The 24,248-nt window shown below is 37.6% G+C and overlaps 1 protein-coding gene across 7 annotated transcripts in view; it reads left to right on the top strand.

The window, feature by feature from the left end:
- ATRX (ATRX chromatin remodeler) overlaps nucleotides 1-24,248 on the top strand; it is a 322,803-nt gene that overhangs the window by 136,214 nt on the left and 162,341 nt on the right. For all 7 annotated transcript variants that reach the window (XM_047076254.1, XM_047076252.1, XM_047076256.1 and 4 more), the window contains one exon: nucleotides 2,912-3,005. In XM_047076254.1, the coding sequence (XP_046932210.1) occupies nucleotides 2,912-3,005 (94 nt within the window). The remainder of the gene's footprint in view (nucleotides 1-2,911; nucleotides 3,006-24,248) is intronic.

Raw genomic sequence — 24,248 nt, 5'->3', positions numbered from 1 at the left:
ATTATTATTAGAAAATATTAAATTGATGTTTTTTTAAGTGTGATAATGCTATTTATAAGGACAGCATCCTTATGCTTAAGGATAAAGTGCCATGATATCTGCACTTACATTTAGATGGTTCAGTGCAAAAACCTGTGTGTGTATATACAAAGAGAAAGCAAACAAATATGATACTAACAAATGAGTTTAGGAGAAGGGTTGTAGATGTTCATTCAACAGTTTTTTCAAAGTTTTGGTACGTTTGAAAATTTTCAAAATAAAGTGATGAAAAATTAATAATAGGTTTAGAATTTTGCTTAATGACAGGATTTATATGTGTGCATATGGACACATGTGTTCTTCAAATTCCCAGTTGCTTAGCAGTTATTTTTTTATTTTTATTTTTTATTGTGGTAAAGTACACACAACATAAAATTTTAACCATTTTTAAGTGTACATTTCAGTGACAGTATATTCACATTGTTGTACAACCATCAACACTCCACAACTCTTTTGTCATCCCAAACTGAAACTCTTTAAACAATAACTCCTTATTCTCCTTTCTCCCATTATCAATTCTTTACTGTATTTATGTTAACCCATGTCTTTTTTTAGATAGATCAGATTATAGATTCTGATTTCAGATCAATATAGATCTTTGAAAAAATTTTTTATTTCAAAATTTAAAGTTGAAAGAAATGTTGCAAAAATAGTACAGATTTCCTATATTCCTTCTACCCAGCTTCCCTAATTTAACACCTTAAATTTAACTATATAGTACAATAACCAAATCCAGGAAATTAACATTGATAGAATACTATTAGTTAAACTGGGGGTTGGGTAACTATACCTGTAGGCTAAATCTGACCGTCTACCTATTTTTTAAAGTGTTTTGGAACCAGGTTATACTTACTCAGTTACTGCTTTTGTGTAATTAGAGTGGCAAAGTTGAGTAGAGATAAGTTGTTGAAACAGAGACCATTTAGCCTACAAAGTTGCAAATATTTACCATCAGACTTTTTACATAAAATATTTTCTGACCTTTGAAGTGGGCTAAAGATCTTACTTGGTTATCGTTAGTTTTCTCACTAATGTCTTTTCTATTCCAGAATCCAAACTAGGATGCCACATTGCTTTTAGTTGTGATGTCTCCTTAATAGACTCCAATCTGTGACGGTTTCTCCTCCTTTTCTTGCATGACCTTGACACTTTTGAAGAGTATTGATCAGTTATTTTCTTTTTAAAAATTTTTTTAAATGTTTTTATTTATTTTTGAGAGAGCAAAAGAGCGAGTGGGAGAGGGGCAGAGAGAGAGAGAGAGAGAGGGAGACCCAGAATCTGAAGGGGACTCCAAGCTCTGAGCTGTCAGCACAGAGCCCGACACATGGCTCAAACTCCTGAGCCGTGAGATCGTGACCTAAGCCAAAGTTGGACGCTCAACCGACTGAGCCACTCAGGCACCTTGATCAGTTCTTTTCTAGACTGTTAATCCATATGTATTTGTCTAATGTTTTCTTATGGTTAAATTGAGGTTATTAAACATTTTGACAAGAACACCACAAAAGTAATATTTAACCCTTCTCAGAGTATCCTACACCGAAATTATATGATGACAATATGTCTTATACTGGTAATACTGATTACTTGGTTAAGTTGGTGTCTGCTGGGTTTTTCCACTGCAAAAAAAATCTTTTTCTGTTCATATTTAATTAATGTCTTGTGGAGAGATACTTTGAGACTATTCAAATATCCTGTTTCTCATCATACTAAAGCCCACTAATTTTAGCATTCGTCTTGTCTGAAGCAGTTTTTGTGATGTTTATCTAGTGGTTATTTTCTATTTCTTTCTTTACTTACACATTTAGTAATGGTAAGGAAGAGCTATCTGTTTTCCCTTATTTATCCCATTACTTAATATGAATTTATAGATATTTTATTCTATTAGTTGTAATTCAGTTGTTCATTTTGTTGCTCACATTGTTCCAGCTTTGGCTATTAGAAGCTCCTTCAAGTTGGATCAAGTGTTCTTTGAATATACCCCAATCATTCTTTGAGCATTGGATTATTTTCTGGCGGCACAAGATATTTGAGACTCATTTTGTGTATTCCCTGCCTGGTTTCCTCTGGCCAGAAAAATGTGTATTCTGCTGGAGTTTAGATACCTGTGTCATAGTGGCTATTTTGGTACAGAAAAATAAAATTTTTGAGAGAAAAATAAAATTGGGGTTTCCATTTACTCTCATGATATACAGGGCTCAGCTCCTTTTTCTCAGTGCTGTGGCTAGAAATGGGGTTCTCCCAGTTTTGCTGTTGGCACCCTCTGCATAGTTTTGGAATTCAGCCTGCCTTCTTGTTGAAATCAGGAAAGAAAGAAGGAAAAAACCCTATGACACCCATAGTCACTAACCCAACCTCAATTTTATAGGAATCATTATTCAAGTTTTTGTTTCAGTCCCCAGTCTGTCTGCTGTTGTTTCCTGTTTGAAGTGCTTAGGTCATTTCTTTATATATTCTGTTCATAATTTCTAGTTGTCATAAATGGCAGAGAGTCTGTATTTGTCCTTACTCCCTTTTGGCCAGCCAACTTTGTTTGTTTTGAATAACCAGAATTCTTTTTATTCACCTTTGGTAATAATGAATATATTTTATTGACAGTTAAATTCACATTTTAAAAATTCATGCATAATTAATACTTATATTTTAATATAGAACCATAGTTTTATAATCATAGTTGGAATACATTTGACTAGTTTTTATAAATTCTATTTGAATTATTAACTGGTCTAATCTATATGATGTGTAATATCCATTAATGTACATACTGTAGATACTCACACATTGGTCTAAGTTTTAATGTGAAGTTATTGACAAATTAAGTGAATTGCATTTCTGTTGGGAAGTATTTAATAACTTAATTTTTTTTTTTTTCAAGTGAGCAGTGAAGATTCTGAAGATTCTGATTTTCAGGAATCAGGAGTTAGTGAAGAAGTTAGTGAATCTGAAGATGAACAACGGCCTAGAACAAGGTAAATATTATATCACTATTTCAAAAATTTTAGGTATATGAATAAACATGCTTCAAGTTATTTGTAGAAAGGTTGATGTTACTAATAAAGTAAAAAATTTAATATTTTGATTTGAAACGAATTGTGAAAATTAATTTAAAAAGAGTACATATAAACATATATGGTTGAAATATGTGTTCTAAACTGGGAGGACTTTGTGCAAAATCACGCTTGACTGTAATTTTGGTTGTTATATGGGGGGATGTACCAGTGTAGTAGATTACAGGCTTTGTAGACAGCCTACCTAATCTAACTGTTGGCTCTAATATTTGTTATTTGTATGATTACTCTGTGCTTTAGTTTCCTCATCTGTAAAATGGGGGATTATAGTAGCACTTACCTTATTGATTATGATGGGCATTAATTGGGCTTCTAATATGCCCACTTGGAATATAGAAAATGTTCCCTGAAATCTAATTATTGGTCTTAGTAGTATACTAGTATTATAGTGATGAAGATGTGTTTGTTCTCTCAGTACGCATAGCTACTGACCTAGATGACTAGTTACTTAAAATACTGCATAGTATTTTTTTTAAAGTTCACGTACCTATTTTGAGAGAGAGAGAGTGCATGCATGCTTGTGAGTGGGGGAGGGTAGAGGAGGAGAGAGAATCCCTAGCAGGCTCCATGCTCAGTGCAGAGCCCGACACGGAGCTTGATCTCACAAACCATGAGATCATGACCTGAGCTGAAATCAAGAGTTGGATGCTTAACCAAATGAGCCACCTAGGTGCCCCTATTTCTTAGCATAGTATTTTAGATAATACTAACCTTTCTAAGAATTTTTTATTTCCTCCAGAATATCACATATTGGCTTTTTGTCTAAGATCAAGTATATTTCCTTCAGAATAATATTATCCTTTTATAATTTATCAAATGGGCAACCTATTTGTATTTGTGTGAATGTGATATGTGCGTCTGCATAGGTGTCATACCTGTAAATTTTAAAACATTTGAGATCTTTTTAGATTAGCAGTTACCAGGTTGTTCCTGGAGTATAGCAACATATTGTACATTAGGGAAATAGCAATAAGATAAATTGAGACATTTTTAAACCTGAGAATTCACATATTTCACAATATTCACATAATTCACATATTCACATAATTCACAAAAATTCACTTATTTATTTTATTTTATTTTATTTATTGAGATAAAAGTATTTTATTTTCAAGTTTGTTTTTTAAATTTAAATTTTAGTTAACATGCAGTACAGTATTGGTTTCAGAAGTAAAATTTAGTGATTCATCACTTACATACAGTACTCAGTGCTTATCACAACAAAGTCCCTTCTTAGTACCTATCACGAATCTAGCCTATCTCCCACTCACCTCCCTCTGTCAACCCATAGTTTGCTTTTTCTCATTAAGGGTCTCCTGTGGTTTTATTCCCTCTCTTCTCTTCCCCCCACCTCCTTCCCATATGTTCATCTGTTTTGTTTCTTAATTAAATTCCACATATGAGTGAAATCATATGATATGTCTTTCTCTTATTTCGCTTAGCATAATACATTCTAGCTCCATCCACGACATTGCAAATGGACAGATCTCATTCTTTTTGATGGCTGAATAATATTCCATTAAACACACACACACACACACACACACACACCACATCTTCTTTATCCATTCATCAGTTGGTGGAAATTTGGGCTGTCTCCGTAATTTGGTTATTGTTGATAATGCTGCTACAAACATCAGGGTGCATGTACCCCTTCAAATGTATATTTTTGTATCCTTTGGGTAAATACCTAATAGTGCAATTGCTGGGTCATAGGGTAGTTTTATGTACTTTCTTGAGGAACCTCATACTGTTCTCCAGAGTGGCTGAACCCATTTGCATTCCCACCAGCAGTGCAGGAAAGATCACTTTTCTCTGCATCCTTGCTAACACCCGTTCTTTCTTGCGTCGTTAATTTTAGCCATTCTGATAGGTGTGATGATGAACAGTGATGTTGAGCATCTTTTCATGTGTCTGTTAGCCATCGGATGTCTTCTTTGGAAAAAGGTCTTTTCATGTCTTCTGTCAATTTATTAACTCGGTTATTTGTTTTCTGGGTGTTGAATTTGATAAGTTTTTTATAGATTTTGGATGCTAACCTTTATCTGATATGTCATTTGCAAATATCTTCTCCCATTCTGTAGGCTACCTTTTAGTTTTGTTGATTGTTTCCTTTGTTGTGTAGAAGCTTTGTATCTTGATCAGGTCCCAGTAGTTCATGTTTGCTTTCATTTCCCTTGCCTTCATTGACATGTCTAGTAAGAAGTTGCTCCACCTCAGGTCAGAGAGGTTGCTGCCTATGTTCTCCTCTAGGATTTAGATGGTTTCCTGTCTTACATTTAGGTCTTTCATCCATTTTGAATGTATTTTTATAAATGGTGTTAAAAAGTTGTCAAGTTTCATTCTTCTATATGTTGCTGTCCTGTTTTCCTAACACCATTTATTATCCATTGGATATTCTTTCCTGCATTGTTGAAGATGGGTCGGCCATATAGTTGTGGGTCCATTTCTGGGTTCTCTATTCTGTTCCATTGGTCTGAGTGTCTATTTTTGACTCAGTAGCATACTGTCTTGATGGCTACAGCTTTGTAATACAATGTAAAATCTGGAATCATGATGCCTCCAGTTTTGTTTTTCTTTTTCAGGATTGCTTTGGTTATTTGGGGTGTTTTGTGGTTCCATACAAATGTAGGATTGTTTCTTCTAGCTCAGTGAAAACTGCTGGTGGTATTTTGATAGGGATTGCATTAAAGATGTAGACTGCTTTGGGAAGTATAGACATTTTAACAATATTTTTTCTTCCAATCCATGGGCATGGAGTTTTTCCATTTCTTGGTGTCCTATTCAATTTCTTTCATAAGTGTGCTATAGTTTTCAGAGTATAGATATTTTACCTCTTTAGTTAATTTTATTCCTAGGTAACATATTATTTCTTGAGGACTTGCAAATGTGATTGATTCCTTGCTTTTCTTTTTCTGCTGCTTCATTATTAGTGTATAGAAAAGAAACAAATTTCTGCATGTTGATGTTATATCCTATGACTTTGCTGAATTCATGTATTTGTTCTAGCAATTTTTTTAAATTTACATCCAAGTTAGTTAGCATATAGTACAGCAATGATTTCAGGAGTAGATTCCTAAATCTTAATGCCCCTTAATGCCCATTCTCCCTCCCATGAGCCCTCCAGTAACGCTCTGTTTGTTCTCCATATTTAAGAGTCTGTTGTTTTGTCTCCCTCCCTGGTTTTATATTATTTTTGCTTCCCTTCCCTTATGTTCTTCTGTTTTGTATCTTAAAGTCCTTATATGAGTGAAGTCATATGATATTTGTCTTTCTCTGACTAATTTCACTTAGCATAATACCCTCTAGTTCCATCCATGTAGTTGCAAATGGCAAGATTTCATTCTTTTTGATTGCCGAGTAATAATCCACTCTGTGTGTGTGTGTGTGTGTGTGTGTGTGTGTGTGTGTACACACATACCACATCTTCTTTATCCATTCATCCATTGAAGGACATATGGGCTCTTTCCTTACCTTTGTTGATAGTTTTTCTTTCTTTTGCTTTATTTTTTTTTTATTAACTTGTTTTATTTTATATTTTTTAAAATTTATATCCCACTTCATTAGCATATAGTGCAACAATGATTTCAGGAGTAGATTCCTTAGTGCCCCTTACCCATTTAGCCCATCCCCCCTCCTGCCACCCCTCCAGTAACCCTCTGTTTTCCATATTTATGAGTCTCTTCTGTTTTGTCCCCCTCCCTGTTTTTATATTATTTTTGTTTCCCTTCCCTTATGTTCATCTGTTTTGTCTCTTAAAGTCCTCATATGAGTGAAGTCATATGATATTTGTATTTCTCTAACTAATTTCACTTAGCATAATACCCTCTAGTTCCATCCACATTGTAGCAAGTGGCAAGATTTCATTCTATTTGATTGGTGGGTAATACTCAAAGCCTATTGGTGAGTAATACTCAAAGAATACCACATCTTCTTTATCCATTCATCCATTGATGGACTCGGGAGCTCTTTCCATACTTTGGCTATTGTTGATAGTGCTGCTATAAACATTGGGATGCATGTGTCCCTTCGAAACAGCATAACTGTATCCTTTGGATAAATACCTAATAGTGCAGTTGCTGGGTCATAGGGTAGTTCTATTTTTAATTTTTTGAGGAACCCCCATACTGTTTTCCAGAGTGGCTGCACCAGTTTGCATTCCCACCAGCAGTGCAAAAGAGACCCTCTTTCTCTACAACCTCACCAACATCTGTAGTTGCCTGAGTTGTTAATTTTAGCCATTCTGACAGGTCTGAGGTGCTATCTCGTTTTTATTTGTATTTCCCTGATGAACATTTTTTCATGTGTCGGTTGGCCATCTGGATGTCTTCTTTGGAGAAATGTCTATTCAGGTCTTTTGCCCATTTCTTTACTGGATTATATGTTTTTTGTGTGTTGAGTTTGATAGGTTCTTTATAGATTTTGGATACTAACCCTTTATCCGATATGTCATTTGCAAATATCTTCTCCCATTCTGTTGGTTGCCTTTTAGTTTTGCTGATCGTTTCCTTCACTTTGCAGAAGATTTTTATTTTGATGAGGTCCCAGTAGTTCATTTTTGGTTTTGTTTCCCTTGGCTCCAGAGACATGTTGAGTAAGAAGTTGTGGCCAAGGTCAAATAGGTTTTTTCCATGTTTTCTGCATGTTACTGTCTAGTTTTCCCAGCACCACTTGCTGAAGAGACTGTCTTTATTCCACTGGATATTCTTTCTTGCTTTGTCAAAGATTGGTTGGCCATACGTTTATGGGTCCATTTCTGGGTTTTCTATTCTGTTCCATTGATCTGAGTGTCTGTTCTTGTGCCAGTACCATACTGTCTTGATGATTACAGCTTTGTAATACAGCTTTGTGATGCCTCCTACTTTGGTTTCATTTTTCAAGATTGCTTTGGCTATTCGGGGTCTTTTGTGGTTCCATACAAATTTTAGAATTATTTGTTCTAGCTCTGTGAAGAATGCTGGTGTTCCTTTGATAGGGATTCCTTTGAATATGTAGATTGCTTTGGGTAGTATCAACATTTTAACAATATTTGTTCTTCCTATCCAAGAGCCTGGAATATTTTTCCATTTTTTTGTGTCTTCTTCAATTTCTTTCATAAGCTTCTTATACTTTTCAGTGTATCGATTTTTCACCTCTTTGGTTAGATTTATTCCTAGGTATTTTATGTTTTTTGGTGCAATTGTAACTGGGATCACTTCCTTGATTTCTCTTTCTGTTGCTTCATTGTTGGTGTATAGGAATGCAACCGATTCCTGTGCATTGGTTTTATATCCTGCCACTTTGCTCAATTCATGGATCAGTTCTAGCAGTTTTTTGATGGATCTTTTGGGTTTCCCATGTAGAGTATCATGTCATCTGCAAAGACTGGAAGTTTGACCTCCTCCTGGCTGATTTGTATGTCTTTTATTTCTTTGTGTTGTCTAGTGAAGCTGAGACTTCCAAAACTATATTGAATAACATTGGCGAGAGTGGACATCCCTGTCTTGTTCCTGACCTTAGGGGGAAAGCTCTCAGTTTTCCCCATTGAGGATGATATTAGTGTTGGGTCATTCATATATGTCTTTTATCATCTTGAGATATGCTCCTTCTATCCCTACTTTCTTGAGGGTTTTTATCAAGAAAGGATGCTGTATTTTGTCAAATGCTTTCTCTGCATCTGTTGAGAGGATCATATGGTTCTTGTCCTTTCTTTTATTGATGCCATGAATTACATTGATTGTTTTCCTGATACTGAATCAGAGCTGCACCCCAGGTATAAAGTCCACTCGGTCGTGGTGAATAATTTTTTTAATGTATTGTTGGAGACGCTTGGCTAATATCTTGTTGAGGATTTTTGCATCCATTTTCATCAGGGAAATTGGTCTGTAGTGGGCTCCATGTCTGGTTTTCGAATCAAGGTAATGCTGGCTTCATAGAAAGTGGAAGTTTTCCTTCCATTTCTATTTTTTGGAACAGCTTCAAGAGAATAGGTGTTAACTCTCCATTAAATGTTTGGTAGAATTCCCCTAGAAAGCCATCTGGCCCTAGACTCTTGTTTTTTGGATATTTTTGATTACTAATTCGATTTGATTACTGGTTATGTGTCTGTTCAAAGTTTCTATTTCTTCCTATTTCAGTTTTGCTAGTTTATTATATGTCTCTAGGAATTGTTCTTTTCTTCCAGATTGCCCGTTTTATTTGCATATAATTGCTCATAATATTCTCTTACTGTTTTTATTTCTGCTGTTATGATCTCTCCTGTTTCATACTTGATTTTATTTATTTGGGTGGTTTCCTTTCTCTTTTTGATCCAACTGGCTAGTGTTTTATCAATATTGTTAATTCTTTCAAAGAGCCAGCTTCAGGTTTCATTGATCTGTTCTGGTTTTTTTGGTTTCTATAACATTGATTTCTGCTCTAATCTTTATTATTTCCTGTCTTCTGCTGTTTTGGGGTTTTATTTGCTGTTCTGTTTCCAGCTCTTTATGGTGTAAGTTTAGGTTGTGTGTCTTAGATCTTTCTTCCTTCTTTAGGAAGGCCTGGATTGCTATATACTTTCCTCTTATGACCGCCTTTTTTGCATCCTAGAGGTTTTAGGCTGTGGTATCATTTTCATTGGCTTCCATGTACTTTTTAATTTGATCTTTAACTTCTTGGCTAGCCCATTCATTCTTTAGTAGGATGTTCTTTAGTCTCAAATTATTTGTTACCTTTCCAGATTTTTTATTGTGGTTGATTTAGAGTTTCATAGTGTTGTGGTCTGAAAATATGCATGGTATGATCTCAATCTTTTTTTTACTTGTTGAGAGCTGATTTATGTCCCAGTATGTGATCTATTCTGGAGAAGATTCCATGTGCACTGGAGAAGAATATATATTCCGCTGCTTTAGGATGAAATGTTCTGAGTATATCTGTTGAGTCCATCTGGTCCAGTGTGTCATTCAAAGCCATTGTTTCCTTGTTGATTTTCTGTTTAGATGATCTGTCCATTGTTGTAAGTGGGGTCTTGAATTCCCCTACTATTATGGTATTATTATCAATGAGTTTCTTTATGTTTGTGATTAATTGGTTTACATATTTGGGTGCTGCCACATTTGGAGCATAAATGTTTAAAATTGTTAGGTCATCTTGGTGGATCAACCCCTTAATTATGATATAGTGCCCTTCTTCATCTCTTGTTACAGTCTTTATTTTAAAGTCTAGATTGTCTGATATAAGTATGGCTACTCTGGCTTTCGTTTGTCAACCATTACCATGATAGATGGTTCCCCATCCCCTTACTTTCAATCTGAAGGTACTTTAAAAAAAATTTTTTTTTCAATGTTTATTTTTTTTTGAGAGACAAAGTGTGAACAGGGGAGGGGCAGAGACAGAGAGGGAGACATAGAATCTGAAGCAGGTTCCAGGCTCTGAGCTATCAGCAGAGCCTGACGTGGCGCTTGAACCCATGAGTCATGAGATCATGACCTGAGCTGAAGTCGGACATTCAACTGACTGAGCCACCAAGGCGCCCCCTGAAGGTGTCTTTAGGTCAAACGTGGGTCTCTTGTAAATAGCATATGGATGGATCTTGTTTTTTTATCCACTGTTACCCTATGTGTTTTGATTGGAGCATTGAGTCCATTGATGTTCAGAGTGAGTACTGAAAGATAAGAGTTTATTGCCATTATGTTTCTTGTAGAGTTGGAATTTCTGGTGGTGTTCTCTGGTCCTTTCTGTTCTTTGTTGCTTTTGGTCTTTTTTTTTTTTTTTTTTTTTCATCTTTTCTCCCCTCAGAGAGTCTGCCTTAATATTTCTTGTATGGCTTGTTTAGTGGTCACAAACTCCTTTAATTTTTGTTTGTCTGCGAGTATTTTATCTCGCCTTCTATTTTGAATGACAGCCTTGCTGGATAAAGAATTCTTGGCTGCATATTTTTCCAGTTCAGCACATTGAATATATCCTGCCACTCCTTTCTGGCTTGCCACATTTCTGTGGATAGGTCTGCTGCAAACCTGATCTGTCTTCCTTTGTGGGTTAAGGACTGTTTTTCCCTTACTGCTTCCATGATTCTTTCCTTGCCTGAGTATTTTGTGAATTTGACTGTGACATGCCTTATTGATGGTCGGTTTATGTTGAATCTAATACGAGTTGTCTGTGCTGCCTAGATTTTGATGTCTGTGTCTTTCCCCAGGTTAGCAGAAGTTTTCCGCTATGATTTGCTCACATAACCCTTCTACCCGTTTTTCTCTCGTCATCTTTTGGGACCCCTGTGATTCTGATGTTTCTTTAGATGAGTCCCTGATTTCTCTCATTCTTAAATCATGCTCTTTTGCCTTAGTCTCCCTGTTTTTCTGCTTAATTATTCTCCATAACTTTGTCCTCTGTATTGCTGATTGTCTTCTCTGCCTCATCCATCCTTGGCCGCCATGGCATCCATTTGAAATTGCAGCTCAGTTATAGCATTTTTTATTTCATTCTGACTAGCTTTCAATTCTTTTATCTCCACAGAAAGGGATTCTAGTCTATTGTCGACTCCAGCTAGTATTCTTATTATCGTGATTCTACATTCTGGTTCAGACATCTTGCTTGTATCTGTGTTAGTTAAATCCCTGGCTGTCGTTTTTTCATGCTTTCTTTAGGGGTGAATTCCTTCATTTCATAATTTTGAAGGAATAAAAGGAATTAATAAGGTAAAAAAGAAAAAATTAAAATTAAAAAATTAAAAGTAACACACACACACACACACACACACAGAAGAATCAAATAAATGATGCTGTATCCTAGGTGTGTTTTGATCTGGTTGTTGAAAGGAGCTTGATAGATAGATTAGAGAAAAAAGGGAAATAAAAGGAAAACTTTTGAACATTTGAAAAAATGAATACAATGGAATAGAACAAAATGAAATGATGGAAGTAATAGAATTTGAAAAACTTACAATAGGGGCGCCTGGGTGGCGCAGTCGGTTAAGCGGCCGACTTCAGCCAGGTCACGATCTCGCGGTCCGTGAGTTCGAGCCCCGCGTCAGGCTCTGGGCTGATGGCTCGGAGCCTGGAGCCTGTTTCCGATTCTGTGTCTCCCTCTCTCTCTGCCCCTCCCCCGTTCATGCTCTGTCTCTCTCTGTCCCCAAAATAAATAAAAACGTTGAAAGAAAAACTTACAATAAAGTAAAAAGTAGAGTGGAAAAAATCAAAGAAAAATATTTTTAGTAAAAATTGAAAATAAAAATAATTTTTTTTCTTTCTGTATTCAAGAAAAATAAATTAAAAAGAGAAAAAGAAAAAAGAAGTGGATAGATGGACCAGCAAACAGACTGAAATACGATTGAAATTACATCTTTGTCCCCTAGGAGTCCAACTATGAAGTTGAAGTGCTTTATAGTTCCTAAACTAAGCAGGTGGAGAAACTTGTGGTGTTCCTGAAGAGCGAGTTTGGCCCAGTTGGGCGGGGCTTAGTGTATTGGCTCCGTTCTCCATTAGATGGTGCTGCTTAGCTTACTGGTGTGGATTGTTTTGGCGTTTGTTGGAGTGTATGAGCATGCGCAGGAGGGTTGGAAATGGCCTCACCCATCTACCCAGTCTGTAGAATCCGAACTCTGTTTTCCCGATCAGCAGTCAAGCACCTGTCCTTCGTCTCCGGCTTCCGTCCACTCCCCGCTTTTATAGGTCCGTGACCAAGCCATCAGGTTGCCAGGCGGCACCTCCCTCCTGAGTTTTATCTCAGATGTGGCTGTGTTTCCCAACCCCTCACTTTTGAGGGACTGCGGCTTTGTCCCACACAGACCTTCTGGGGGAGGGTCTCACCAAGCAGTGGCCAGGTGCCAGCCGCACCTAGGAACATTCGCGGGACTGTGTTGCTGCCAATGCCCATAGACTGCATCTGGGTGCCAACCCGCCCCAGAAAATGTTCACACGGTCATGTAGCAGCAGCAGCATTTCAGGAATTATGGAAAATCTCAACACACATCTGGTGCCAGGCTTCACCTTTAATGACCTTGTTCAGCACCAGTGAATGTGGTTGTTCTCCAGAGTCTGCTGGTGCCTTTGTCTGTGGGGGGCCACACAGCTCTACCAAGTGTCCTCCCAGTAAGGGAACCACCTGTACCCTGGGGCCCTTGGATGCCCGGACCTCATTTTGCTCCTGGGGATTTGCCCTTCCCAGCAGAGCACCGCCAGATGTTGAGCTGCAGAGTTTCAGACTCTGTACTCCCCCTGTGTATAGAGTCTTAGTGGAATTTAAACTCTCTCCTTTTTCCCTTTTAAGTTCAGTCCCTGTGACTGTTTCCACTTTTCCACTTTCTCTCCAGCTGCTTTTTGGGGCGGGGGTTGCTTTTCCCGTGCTCTTTCCCCCTGCCGTCTCCGTCCTCTCTCCCCAAGTAGAAACAGCTTCCTGCCCTCTGTGGCTTCCCTCTCCCCCAGTTCACCTCCCCATGCCATATACCTGCTACGTTATGCGGTTCAGGTTGTGCAGATTGTTGTGTTAATCCTCCAATCAGGTTTCTAGGTGTGCAGGATGGTTTTGTGTTGATCTGGCTGTATTTCATGGACTCGAGATGTAAAAAAAACTTCCATGTGTTCTGCCATCTTGGTTCCTCCCCTCATTCTAGCAATTTTTTGATGGAGTCCTGCATTTTCTACGTAGAATGACATATCATCTACAAATAATATAAGTTTGACTTCTTCCATGCGAATTTGGATGGCTTTTATTTCTTTTTGTTATCTGATTGCTGAGGCTGACTCCCATTATTGTGTTAAATAGTAATGGTGAGAGGCCCATCCTTGTCTTGTTCCTGACTGTAGGGGAAATGTTTTCACTTTTTCCCCATTGAGGATGATATTAGCTGTGGGTTTTCATATCTTGCCTTAATGATATTTAGGTATGTTCTATCTGTTCCTACTTTGTTGAGGGTTTTTATCAACAGTGGATGCTGTATTTTGTCAAATGCTTTCCCTGCATCTATTGACAGGATCATATGGTTCTTATCCTTTCTTTTATTAATGGGGTATATCACATTGATTGATTTGTGAATGTTGAACCAGAGCTGCATCTCAGAAATAAATCCCACTTCATCATGATAAATAATTCTTTTAATGTACCATTGAATTTGATTTGCTAGTATCTTCTTGAGAATTTTGCATCCAGGTTTATCAGGGATGTTGGCTGGTAATTCTTTTTAGTGGAGTCTTTGTCTGGTTTGGGAATCAGTGTAATGCTGGCTTTGTAGAATGAGTTTAGAATGTTTTTTTGAAACAGAATGTTTTTTTTGAAACAGTTTGATAAGAATAAATATTAACTCTTTTTTAATGGTGGTCGAATTCCCCTGGGAAGCCATCTGGACCAGGACTGTTATTTATTGTGAAATTTGTGATTAGTGATTCAATTTCTTTGCTGGTTATGGGACTGTTCAAATTTTCTATTTCTTCCTGTTTGAGTTTTGGTAGTTTTTGAGTTTCTAGGAATTTGTCCATTTTTTCCAGATTGCCCATTTTTTTTGCCATATACGTTTTCAGAGTATTCTTTTATAATTGTTTGTATTTCTGTAATGTTGGGTGTTATTTCTCTTCTTTCCTTAGTGATTTTCTCTATTTGGGTCATTTTTCTTTTTGATATGTTTGGCTAGGGAGTTTATCAATTTTGTCACTTGTTTCAACAACCAGCTTTTAGTTTCGTTTATCTGTTGAACATTTTATTTTATATCATTTATTTCTGCTATAATCTTTATTAATAATTTCCTTTCTTTTTCTGGGTTTAGGCTTTATTTTCTGTTCTTCTTTTCTAGCTCCTTAAGGTGTAAGGTTAGGGTCTATATTTGAGACCTTTCTTGGTTCATGAGATAGGACTGAATTGCAATATACTTCCCTCTTAGGACTGCATATGCTACATCCCATAGTTTTGGACTGCCGTGCTTTTATTTTCGTTGGCTTCCCTGTAATTTTTTATTTTTTAATTTCCTGGTTAGCCCATTGATTCTTTAGTAGGATGTTTTTTAACCTTTGTATATTTGAGGGCTTTCCAAATTTTTTCTTGTGGTTGACTTCAAGTTTCATAGTGTTGTCACTGAAAATATGTATGGTATGATCTCTATCTTTTTTTAAAAAAAAATTTAATGTTTTATTTTGAGAGAGAGACAGAGCAAGAGCAGGGGAGGGGTGGAGAGACACACACACAGAATCCGAAGCAGCCTCCAGGTTCTGAGCTATCAGCACAGAGCCTTCGCGGGGCCCAAACTCACAAACCATGAGATTATGACCTTAGCCAAAGTTGGACATTTAACCAACTGAGCCACCCAGGCACCCCTGTTTTATTTATTTATTTAAAAAAATGTAATGTTTTTATTTATTTTTGAGAGAGAGAGCATGAGCGAGGGAGTGGCAGACGGAGGGAGACACAGAATATGAAGCAAGCTCCAGGCTCTTAGCTGTCAGCATAGAGCCAGATGCGGGGCTCAAAATCACAGACCGCGACATCATGACCTGAGCTAGAGTTGGACACTTAACCCACTGAGCCCCCCAGGCATCCCATCTATGTTTTTATACTTCTTGAGGGCTGATTTGTGACCTAGCATGTGATCTATTCTGGAGAATGTTGCATATGCTCTTGAAAAGAATGTGTATTGTGCTTCTATAGGATAGGATGTTCTGAATATATCTGTTAAGTCCATATGGTCCAGTGTGTCATTCAAAGCCATTGTTTCCTTGTTGACTCTCTGTTTAGATGACCTTTCTATTGCTCTAAGTGGGATGTTAACATCCTCAATTATTATTGTGTATCACCAGTGTGTTTTTTTATGTTTCCCATTGATTTATATATTTGGGTGGTCCCATGTTGGTGGCATAAATATTTACGATTATTAGATCTTCTTGATGGATAGACTGTATTGTCACAGTCTATGTTTTAAAATCTAGTTTATGTTTAATATATATGGCTATTCCAGCTCTCTTTTGGTAACCATTAGCATGATAGATGGTTCTTCATCCCCTCACTTTCTATCTGCAGGTGTCTTTAGGTCTACAATGAGTCCCTTGTAGGCAGCATATAGATAGATGGATCTTGCGTTTCTTAACTCTTCTGATACCCTATCTATGTCTTTTGATTGGGGCATTTAGTTCATTTACATTCAGATTATTGAACGATACAAATTAAGTGACATTTTATTACATGTAGAGTTGCCAATTCTGGTGATGCTCTCTGGTCCTTTCTAGTCTTTGTTGCTTTTGGTCTTTTTTCTTTTTTTTTCCCCTCCACTCAAATAGTCCTCCTCAGAATTTCTTGTATAGCTGGTTTTGTGGTCACAAACTCCTTTAGTTTTGTTTGTCTGTCAAAGTCTTAATCTTTCCTCTATTTTGAATGACAGCCTTTCTGAATAGTGTATTCTTGGCTGCATATTTTTTCCATTCAGCACATTGATTATATCTTGCCATTCCTTTCTGCTCTGCCAAGTTTCTGTGGACAGATCTGCTGCCAATCTGATGTGTCTTCCCTTGTTAGGGAAGGTTAAGGACTTTTCCCCTTTCTGCTTTCCAGATTCTTTTCCTTGTCTGTGTATTTTGTGAATTTTACTATCATATGTCTTGGTGGTTCTTAGGTTTTGTTGAATTTGATGGAAGTTATCTGTGCTTCCTGGATTTTGATGTCTGTGTCCTTCCGCAGATTAGGGTAGTTTTCAGCTATAATTAGCTAACACAAACCTCCCGCCCTTTTTTCTCTCTCATCATCTTCAGGAACTCCTGTGATTTGAATATTACTACATTTTAAAAAATTGCTGATGTCCCAAAGTCTGCCTTTGTGACCTCTGATCTTTGTTTTCCTCTTCTTTTCAGCTTCATTATTTTCCATAATCTTATCTTCTATATAGTGAATCGCTCCTCTGCTTCATCCGTCCTTTTTTGTATTGCTTTGATTTGGGTTTGCATCTCTGTTATAGTATTGTTAATTTTGGCCTGACTAGATTTTAGTTCTTTTATCTCTGCAGAAAGGGATTCTCTGGTGTCTTCTATGCTTTTTTCAAGCCCAGCTAGTATCCTTATAGTCATTGTTTTTAATTTAATGGTTTAAAGTAAATTTAGTTCAGACATCTTACTTATATCTGCATTGATTGAATCCCTGGCCATTATTTCTTAGTGTTCTCATCATTTTAAAGTGCATAATACAGGGGCACCTAGGTGTCTCATTTGGTTGAGTGTCTGCCTCTTGATATTGGCTCAGGTCATGATCTTGCAGTTTGTGAGATCGAGCCCCACTTGGGTCTCTGCACTGAGAGCATGGAGCCCTGCTAGTGCTCTCTCTTTCTCTCTTTCAAAATAAATAAATATATATTAAAAAAATAAAGTGCAGAATACAGTGGTTAGAATATTCACAAGTTCTGCAGCCACTAGCACTATCTGGTTCGAGAACAGTTTCACCACCACAGAAAGCAACCCTGTACCCATTAGCAGTCATTTCCCATTCTTCCTGCCCTCCATTCCCTGGCAAAAGCTAGTCTATTTTATATATGGATTTGCCTATTCTGGACATTTTATATGAACGGATTCATATTATATGTTTTCTTAATGTTTATTTATTTTGAGAGGGATTGTGCAGCATTAGCTGGGGAGGGGCAGAGAGAGGTAGAGAGAGGATCCCAATCGGCTCCGTGCCATCAGTGCAGAGCCTGACACAAGGCTTGAACTCATGAACCATGAGATCATGATGTGAGCCGATGTCAACATTCAGACACTTAACCGACTGAGCCACCCAGGTGCCCTCAATATGTTTTTTTAAATGAATGGATTCTTTCAATTAGAATAATGTTTTGAAGGTTCATCCATGCTGTAGTTTGTATTAGTACTTTTATCTTTTTAAAAAATTTTAAATGATCATAAAATAACATGTAACATAAAATTTACTGTTTTATCTATTAAGTGTATGGTTCAGTAGTGATAAGTACATTCACGTTGTTCTGCAATCAATCTTTATAACTTTTTTTATCTTGCACAACACACACTTTGCCCATTAAACAATAACTCCCCTTTCCCTTATTCCCAAACAACTACCGTTCTACCATTTCTATCTCTGAATTTGATTTCTATAGGTACCTTATATAAGTGAAATCATACAGTATTTGTTATCTTATTGTGGCCAGCTTATTTCACTTAGTACAGTATCCTCAAGCATCATCCATGTTGCAGCATATATCACAGTATACTTCTTTTTTAAGGCTAAATAATGTTCTGTATGCATACACCACATTTTGTTTATTTCTTCATCCATCATTGAACACTTGGCTTACTTGAACCTTTTACAATTGCAAATGATGATTCTGTTATGAACATGAGTGTACAAATATTTCTTCAGTCCCTGCTTTAAATTCTGTTGGTTATATACCAGAAGTGGAATTGCTGGATGGTATGATAGGCTGTGTTTAACTCTGAGGAACTGCCAAATAGTTATTCATAGTGGCTGTATCATTGTACATTCTTTTTTTTTAATTTTTAAAAACTTTTTTAAATGTTTATTTTTGAGAGAGAGAGAGAGTGAGTGCACAAGTGGTGGAGAGGCGGAGAGAGAGGGAGACAGAGAATCCAAAGCAGGCTCCATACAGTCAGAACAAAGCCCGACATGAGACTCAAACCCATGAATCATGAGATCGTGACCTGAGCCGAAGTCAGATACTCAACTGACTGAGCCACCCACGTGCCCCTTAAAACTTTTTTTAACGTTTGATTATTTTTGAGGGAGAGAGAGAGAGAGGGAGGGAGGGAAGGAGGGAGGGAGGGAGGGGCGGAGGGCAGAGAGAAAGGGATAGACAGAATCCGAAGTAGGTTCCCGGCCTTGAGCTGTCTGCACAGAGCATGAGGTGGGGCTCAAACTCAGGAACCATGTGATCATGATCTGAGCCGAAGTCAGATGCTTACCCAGGCACTCATAACATTCTTACCAACGGTACATAAAGACTCTGCTTTCTCTACATCCTCACCAGCACTTGTTCGTTTCTGGATTTGTGGGAGTGGGAGAGGCTACTAGCCATCCACATGACTGTTAGGTGCTTTTTTTAAAAAATTAATTAATTTATTTCAATGGAGACCGAGAGAGAGAGAGCAGGGGAGGGGCAGAGAGAAAGGGAGAGAGAGAATCCCAAGCAGGCTTCACACTGTCAGTGTGGAGCCCACCACGGGGCTCGAACTCACAAACCATGAGATCATGACCTGAGCTGAAACCAAGGGTTGGAGGCTTAACCAACTAAGCCACATGGTTGTCCTGTTAGATGCTTTCTCATTGCAGTTTTTTTTATGTGTTTTCCGTAATGGCAAGTTATGTTGAGCCTCTTTTCGTGTGCTTTTGTGTGCTCTGAGTTAAAGGAGACAGATCCTTTCTGTTAGGCAAGCCCCCAGAAAAGTCAGAACATTGCAAGCAATTTTAATTCTTTTTTTTTAATGTTTATTTTTAAGAGAGAGAGAGAGAGAGAGAGCAGGGGAGGAGAAGAGAGAGAGGGAGACACAGAATGTGAAGCAGGTTCCAGGCACTGAGCTGTCAGCACAGAGTCCCACGCGATTCTCAAACTTATGAACCACGAGGTCATAACCTGAGCTGAAGTCAGATGCTTAACTGGCTGAGCCACCCAGGTGCCCTGCAAGTTTCATTCTTTGCCATCATTCCTGGGGAAGGAGCTGAGAATTGGGTAGGTTCCTGCTGATCCTGTTGAACTGAGTTGGAAATGGGGTGCAGCAAGTGTGAGCAAAAAAATGACAAAATATCCTGTCAATTTAAATGTGATTCTTGGTTAGGTGTTCACTAGGTTGCTGCAGTTCCTTAACTGGTTTATGGAGTTTTCCAAAAGTTACTTTTTACCACATGCTTTTTATTCTGTGTTTCTGTGGGAGAACAAGAGTCCTGAGCTTCCCAGTCTGATCTGGCTACTTTATTACCTTTTTTTTTAAGTTTATTTATTTATTTTTGACAGAGAGGGAGAGAGAGAGCGAGAGAGTGCACACACAAGCAAAGGAGGGGCAGAGAGAGAGAGAGAGAGAGAGAGAGAATGAATCTGAAGCAAGCAGAGAGAGAGAGAGAGAGAGAGAGAGAGAGAGAATGAATCTGAAGCAAGCTCCAGGCTCTGAGCTGTCAGTGTATTGCTGGATGCAGGACTTGAACCCACAAACCGCGAGATGATGACCTGAGCTGAAGTCATGATCCACCCAGAATCTGAGCCACCCAGGCACACCTACTTTATTACTTTTAATGGTGAATAATATTTCATTGAGCATATAAATCCATACTTTGCTTGTTTATTTATCATCTCTTGATAGATATTTGGGTTGTTTCCATGTTTTGGATATTGTGACTAATGCTGCTATGAAGATTTGTACACAATTTTTGCACAGTCATATATTTTCATATTTATAGGAATATACCTATGAGTGGAATTGCTGGGTTATATTGTAATACTATACTTACCTTTCTAAGGAGCTGTCAACTTTTTTTCCACAGTGGCTCATCATTTTACATTTCCACCAGCAGTGTGCCAGAGTTCCAATTTCTGCACATTTTCATGAACATTTATTATTTTTGGTTTTTGGATTTTAGCCAACCTAGTGTGTGTGTGGTGGCATCTCATTGTGATTTTGATTTACTTTTCCAAATGACTAATAATTTTAATTTTAATTCTTAGTTCTAAGCATTTTCACATGTGCTTACTGGCCATTTGTATATATTCTTTGGAGAAAGACCTGTCTAAATGCCTTTTCCAATTTTTAATTGTGTGGACTTTTTTATTGTTGATTTGTAACAGTGCTTTCTTTATATATTCTGGGTGCAAGACCCATGTCAGATATGTGATTTACAAATATTTTCTCCCCTTCTGTGGTTATCTTTTCACTTTCGTGACAGTATCTATTCATGCACAAATGTTTTTAATATTGATGAAGTGCAAGTTATCTGTTTTTAATTTGGTTGTGGTTTTGGTGTCATATTTAAGAATCCATCGCCTAATCCAATGTTATAAAGATTTATGGCTATTTTCTTTGACAGGTTTTATAGTTTTGGCTCTTATATGTAGGACTTTGATCCTTTCTTTCCCTATAACCTTTATGAAACTTTACCTAAGCTTCTAGGTTTGTATGTTTAGATAGTTATCAGTATTCTCTAGTATAGATATTGTAGTCATAAAAATATGTGCATACTCTCATATATAGAGATATAGAAATATTTTTATTATAATGTTTTTATAATGTATATGTACACACATATATATGTATGTGTGTGTATTCACACACATGTTTGATTATTTCCCTTAGAGCAAATTACTAAAAGTGACATTGTGGGTCCAACTTGTATAATTTTATTTTTTTTTAATTTTTTTTAACGTTTATTTATTTTTGAGACAGAGAGAGACAGAGAATGAACGGGGGAGGGTCAGAGAGAGGGAGACACAGAATCTGAAACAGGCACCAGGCTCTGAGCTGTCAGCACAGAGCCCGACGCGGGGCTCGAACTCATGGACCGCGAGATCATGACCTGAGCCGAAGTCGGACGCTTAACCGACCGAGCCACACAGGCGCCCCATCAACTTGTATAATTTTAAAAATTTTGTCATATGTGTTGTCATGTTTTTGCTTTCCCCTCCATGTTTTTCTTAAATTCCAGTTAGTTAACATACAGTGTAATATTAGTTTCAGATGTAGAATTTAGTGATTCATCACTTATACAACACCCAGTCATAAGTGCCCTCCTTGATACCCATCACCCATTTAACCCATCCCTCCACCCACTTCCTCTCCTGTAATGTAACCCTCAGTTTGTTCTCTGTAGTAAAGAGTCTGTTTTCTGGTTTGCCTATTTTTTTCCCACTTTGTTCATCTGCTTTGTTTATTAAATTCCACATATGAGTGAAATAATGTGGTATTTGTCTTGCTCTGACTTAATGTTGCTTGCATGGTACTCTATAGCTCTATCCATGTCATTGCAAAGGCAAGATTTTATTCTTTGTTATGGCTAAGTAATATTCCATTGGGTGTATGTGTACACACACACACACACACACAGTCCCCCCACGCACTCTTCTTTGTCCATTCATCAGTGGAGACACTTAGGCTTTTTCCATAATTTGGCTATAATGGATAATGCTGCTATAAACATCAGGGTGGATGTATCCATTCAAATCAGTATTTTTGTATCCTTTGGACAAATACTTATTAGTTCGATTGCTGGATCTTAGAGTAGTTCAATTTTTAGCTTTTAAAAAGTTTATTTATTTTTAGATGAAGAGAGTGCAGGAGTGGGAGTGGGGCAGAGAGGGAGAGAGAGAGGATCCAAGCAGAAAGAGAATCTGATCCAGAGCTTGGCCAGTGAACCATGAGATCATGACCTGAGTTGAAATCATGAGTCGGACACTCATCTTACTGAGCCACTGAGGGGTCACCTATTTTTAACTTTATGAGGAACATACATATGGTTTTGGAGAGTGCTATACCAGTTTGCTTCACACTAGCAGTGTAAGTGGATCCCCTTTGTCCACATTCTTGCCAATAACTGTTTCTTAGGTTGTTAATGTTAGCCATTCTGAGTGGTGTCAGGTTATATCTTGTTGTAGTTTTGATTTGCATTTTCACGATGATGTTGAGCATCTTTTCATGTGCCTGTTGGCCAGCTGTATGTTTTCTTTGGAAAAATGTCTATTCATTTCTTCTGCTTGTTAACTTAATTAAGTTTTTGGTGTTGAGTTTTATAAGTTCTTTATACATTGTTGGATAGTAACCCTTTATCAGATGTGTCATTTGCATATATCTTCTCCCATTCCAGTGGTTCTCTTAGCTCTGTTGCTGGTTTCCTTCACTGTTCAGAATCTTCTTATCTTGATGAGATCCCAATAGTTTATTTTTGTTTTTGTTTCCCTTGCCTCAGGAGATATATCTAGTAAGAAGTTGCTAAGGCCAGTGTAAAAGATGTTACTGCTTGTGTTTTCCTCTAGGATTTTGATGGTTTTCTGTCTCACATTTAGGCCTTTAATTGATTTTGAATTTGTTTTTGCATATGGTGTAACAAGGTGGTCCAGTTTCATTCTTCTGCATGTTGCTTCCCAGTGTTCCCAGCACCATTTGTTGAAGAGGCTGTCTTTTTCCCATTGGATAATATTTCCTGCTTTGTTGAAGATGAGTTGACCATTTAGTTGTGGGTTCATTTCAGTTTTTTTTTTATCTGTTCTATTGATCTGTGTGTCTGCTTTTGTGTCAGTATCATACTGTCTTGATCACTTCAGCTTTGTACTCTAACTTGAAGTCTGGAATTGTGATGCCTCCAGCTTTGCTTTTCTTTAAAAAAGTTTATTTAATGTTTATTTATTTTTGAGAGAGAGAGCAAGTGTGCAAGCAGGTGAGGGGCAGAGAGAGAGACAGAATCTGAAGCAGGCTCCAGGCTCTGAGCTGCCAGCACAAAGCCTGATGTGGGGCTCCAACCCATGAACGGTGATACCATCACCTGAGCCAAAGTCAGACACTTAACCAACTGAGCCACCCAGGCACCCCTGCTTTTCTTTTCTTTTTTTTTTTTTTTTTAATTTTCTTTTTAAAAATTTACATCCATGTTAATTAGCAACGCAACAATGATTTCTGGAGTAGATTCCTTAATGCCCCTTACCCATTTAGCCCATTCCCCCTCCCACAACCCCTCCAGTAACCCTCAGTTTGTTTTCCATATTTATGAGTCTCTTCTGTTTTGTCCCCCTTCCTGTTTTTGTATTATTTTTGTTTCCCTTCCCTTAATGTTCATCTGTTTTGTCTCATAAAGTCCTCATATGAATGGCTGTGTGTCTGTCTCTAATTTCACTTAGCATAATACCCTCCAGTTCCATCCACGTAGTTGCAAATGGCAAGATTTCATTCTTTTTGATTGCTGAGTAATACTCCATTGTATATATATACCACGTCTTCTTTATCCATTCATCCGTTGATGGACATGTGGGCTCTTTCCATACTTTGGCTATTGTTGATAGTGCTGCTGTAAACATGGGGTGTGTGTGTCCCATGAAACAGCACACCTGTATCCCGTGGATAAATGCCTAGTACTGCAGTGGCAGGGTCATAGGGTAGTTCTATTTTTAGTTTTTTGAGGACCCTCCATACTGTTTTCCAGAGTGGCTGCACCAACTTGCATTCCCACCAACAATGCAAAAGAGATCCTCTTTCTCCGCATCCTTGCCATCATCTGTTGTTGCCT

Source organism: Lynx rufus, unplaced genomic scaffold (genome assembly GCF_022079265.1).
Source record: "Lynx rufus isolate CCGP_SWC_20201006 ecotype Redwood Valley unplaced genomic scaffold, mLynRuf1.p SCAF_14, whole genome shotgun sequence".
Lineage (NCBI taxonomy): Eukaryota > Metazoa > Chordata > Mammalia > Carnivora > Felidae > Lynx > Lynx rufus.
Note: the sequence above shows the minus strand (reverse complement) of the source record. Positions and strands in the feature narration are given on the sequence as shown.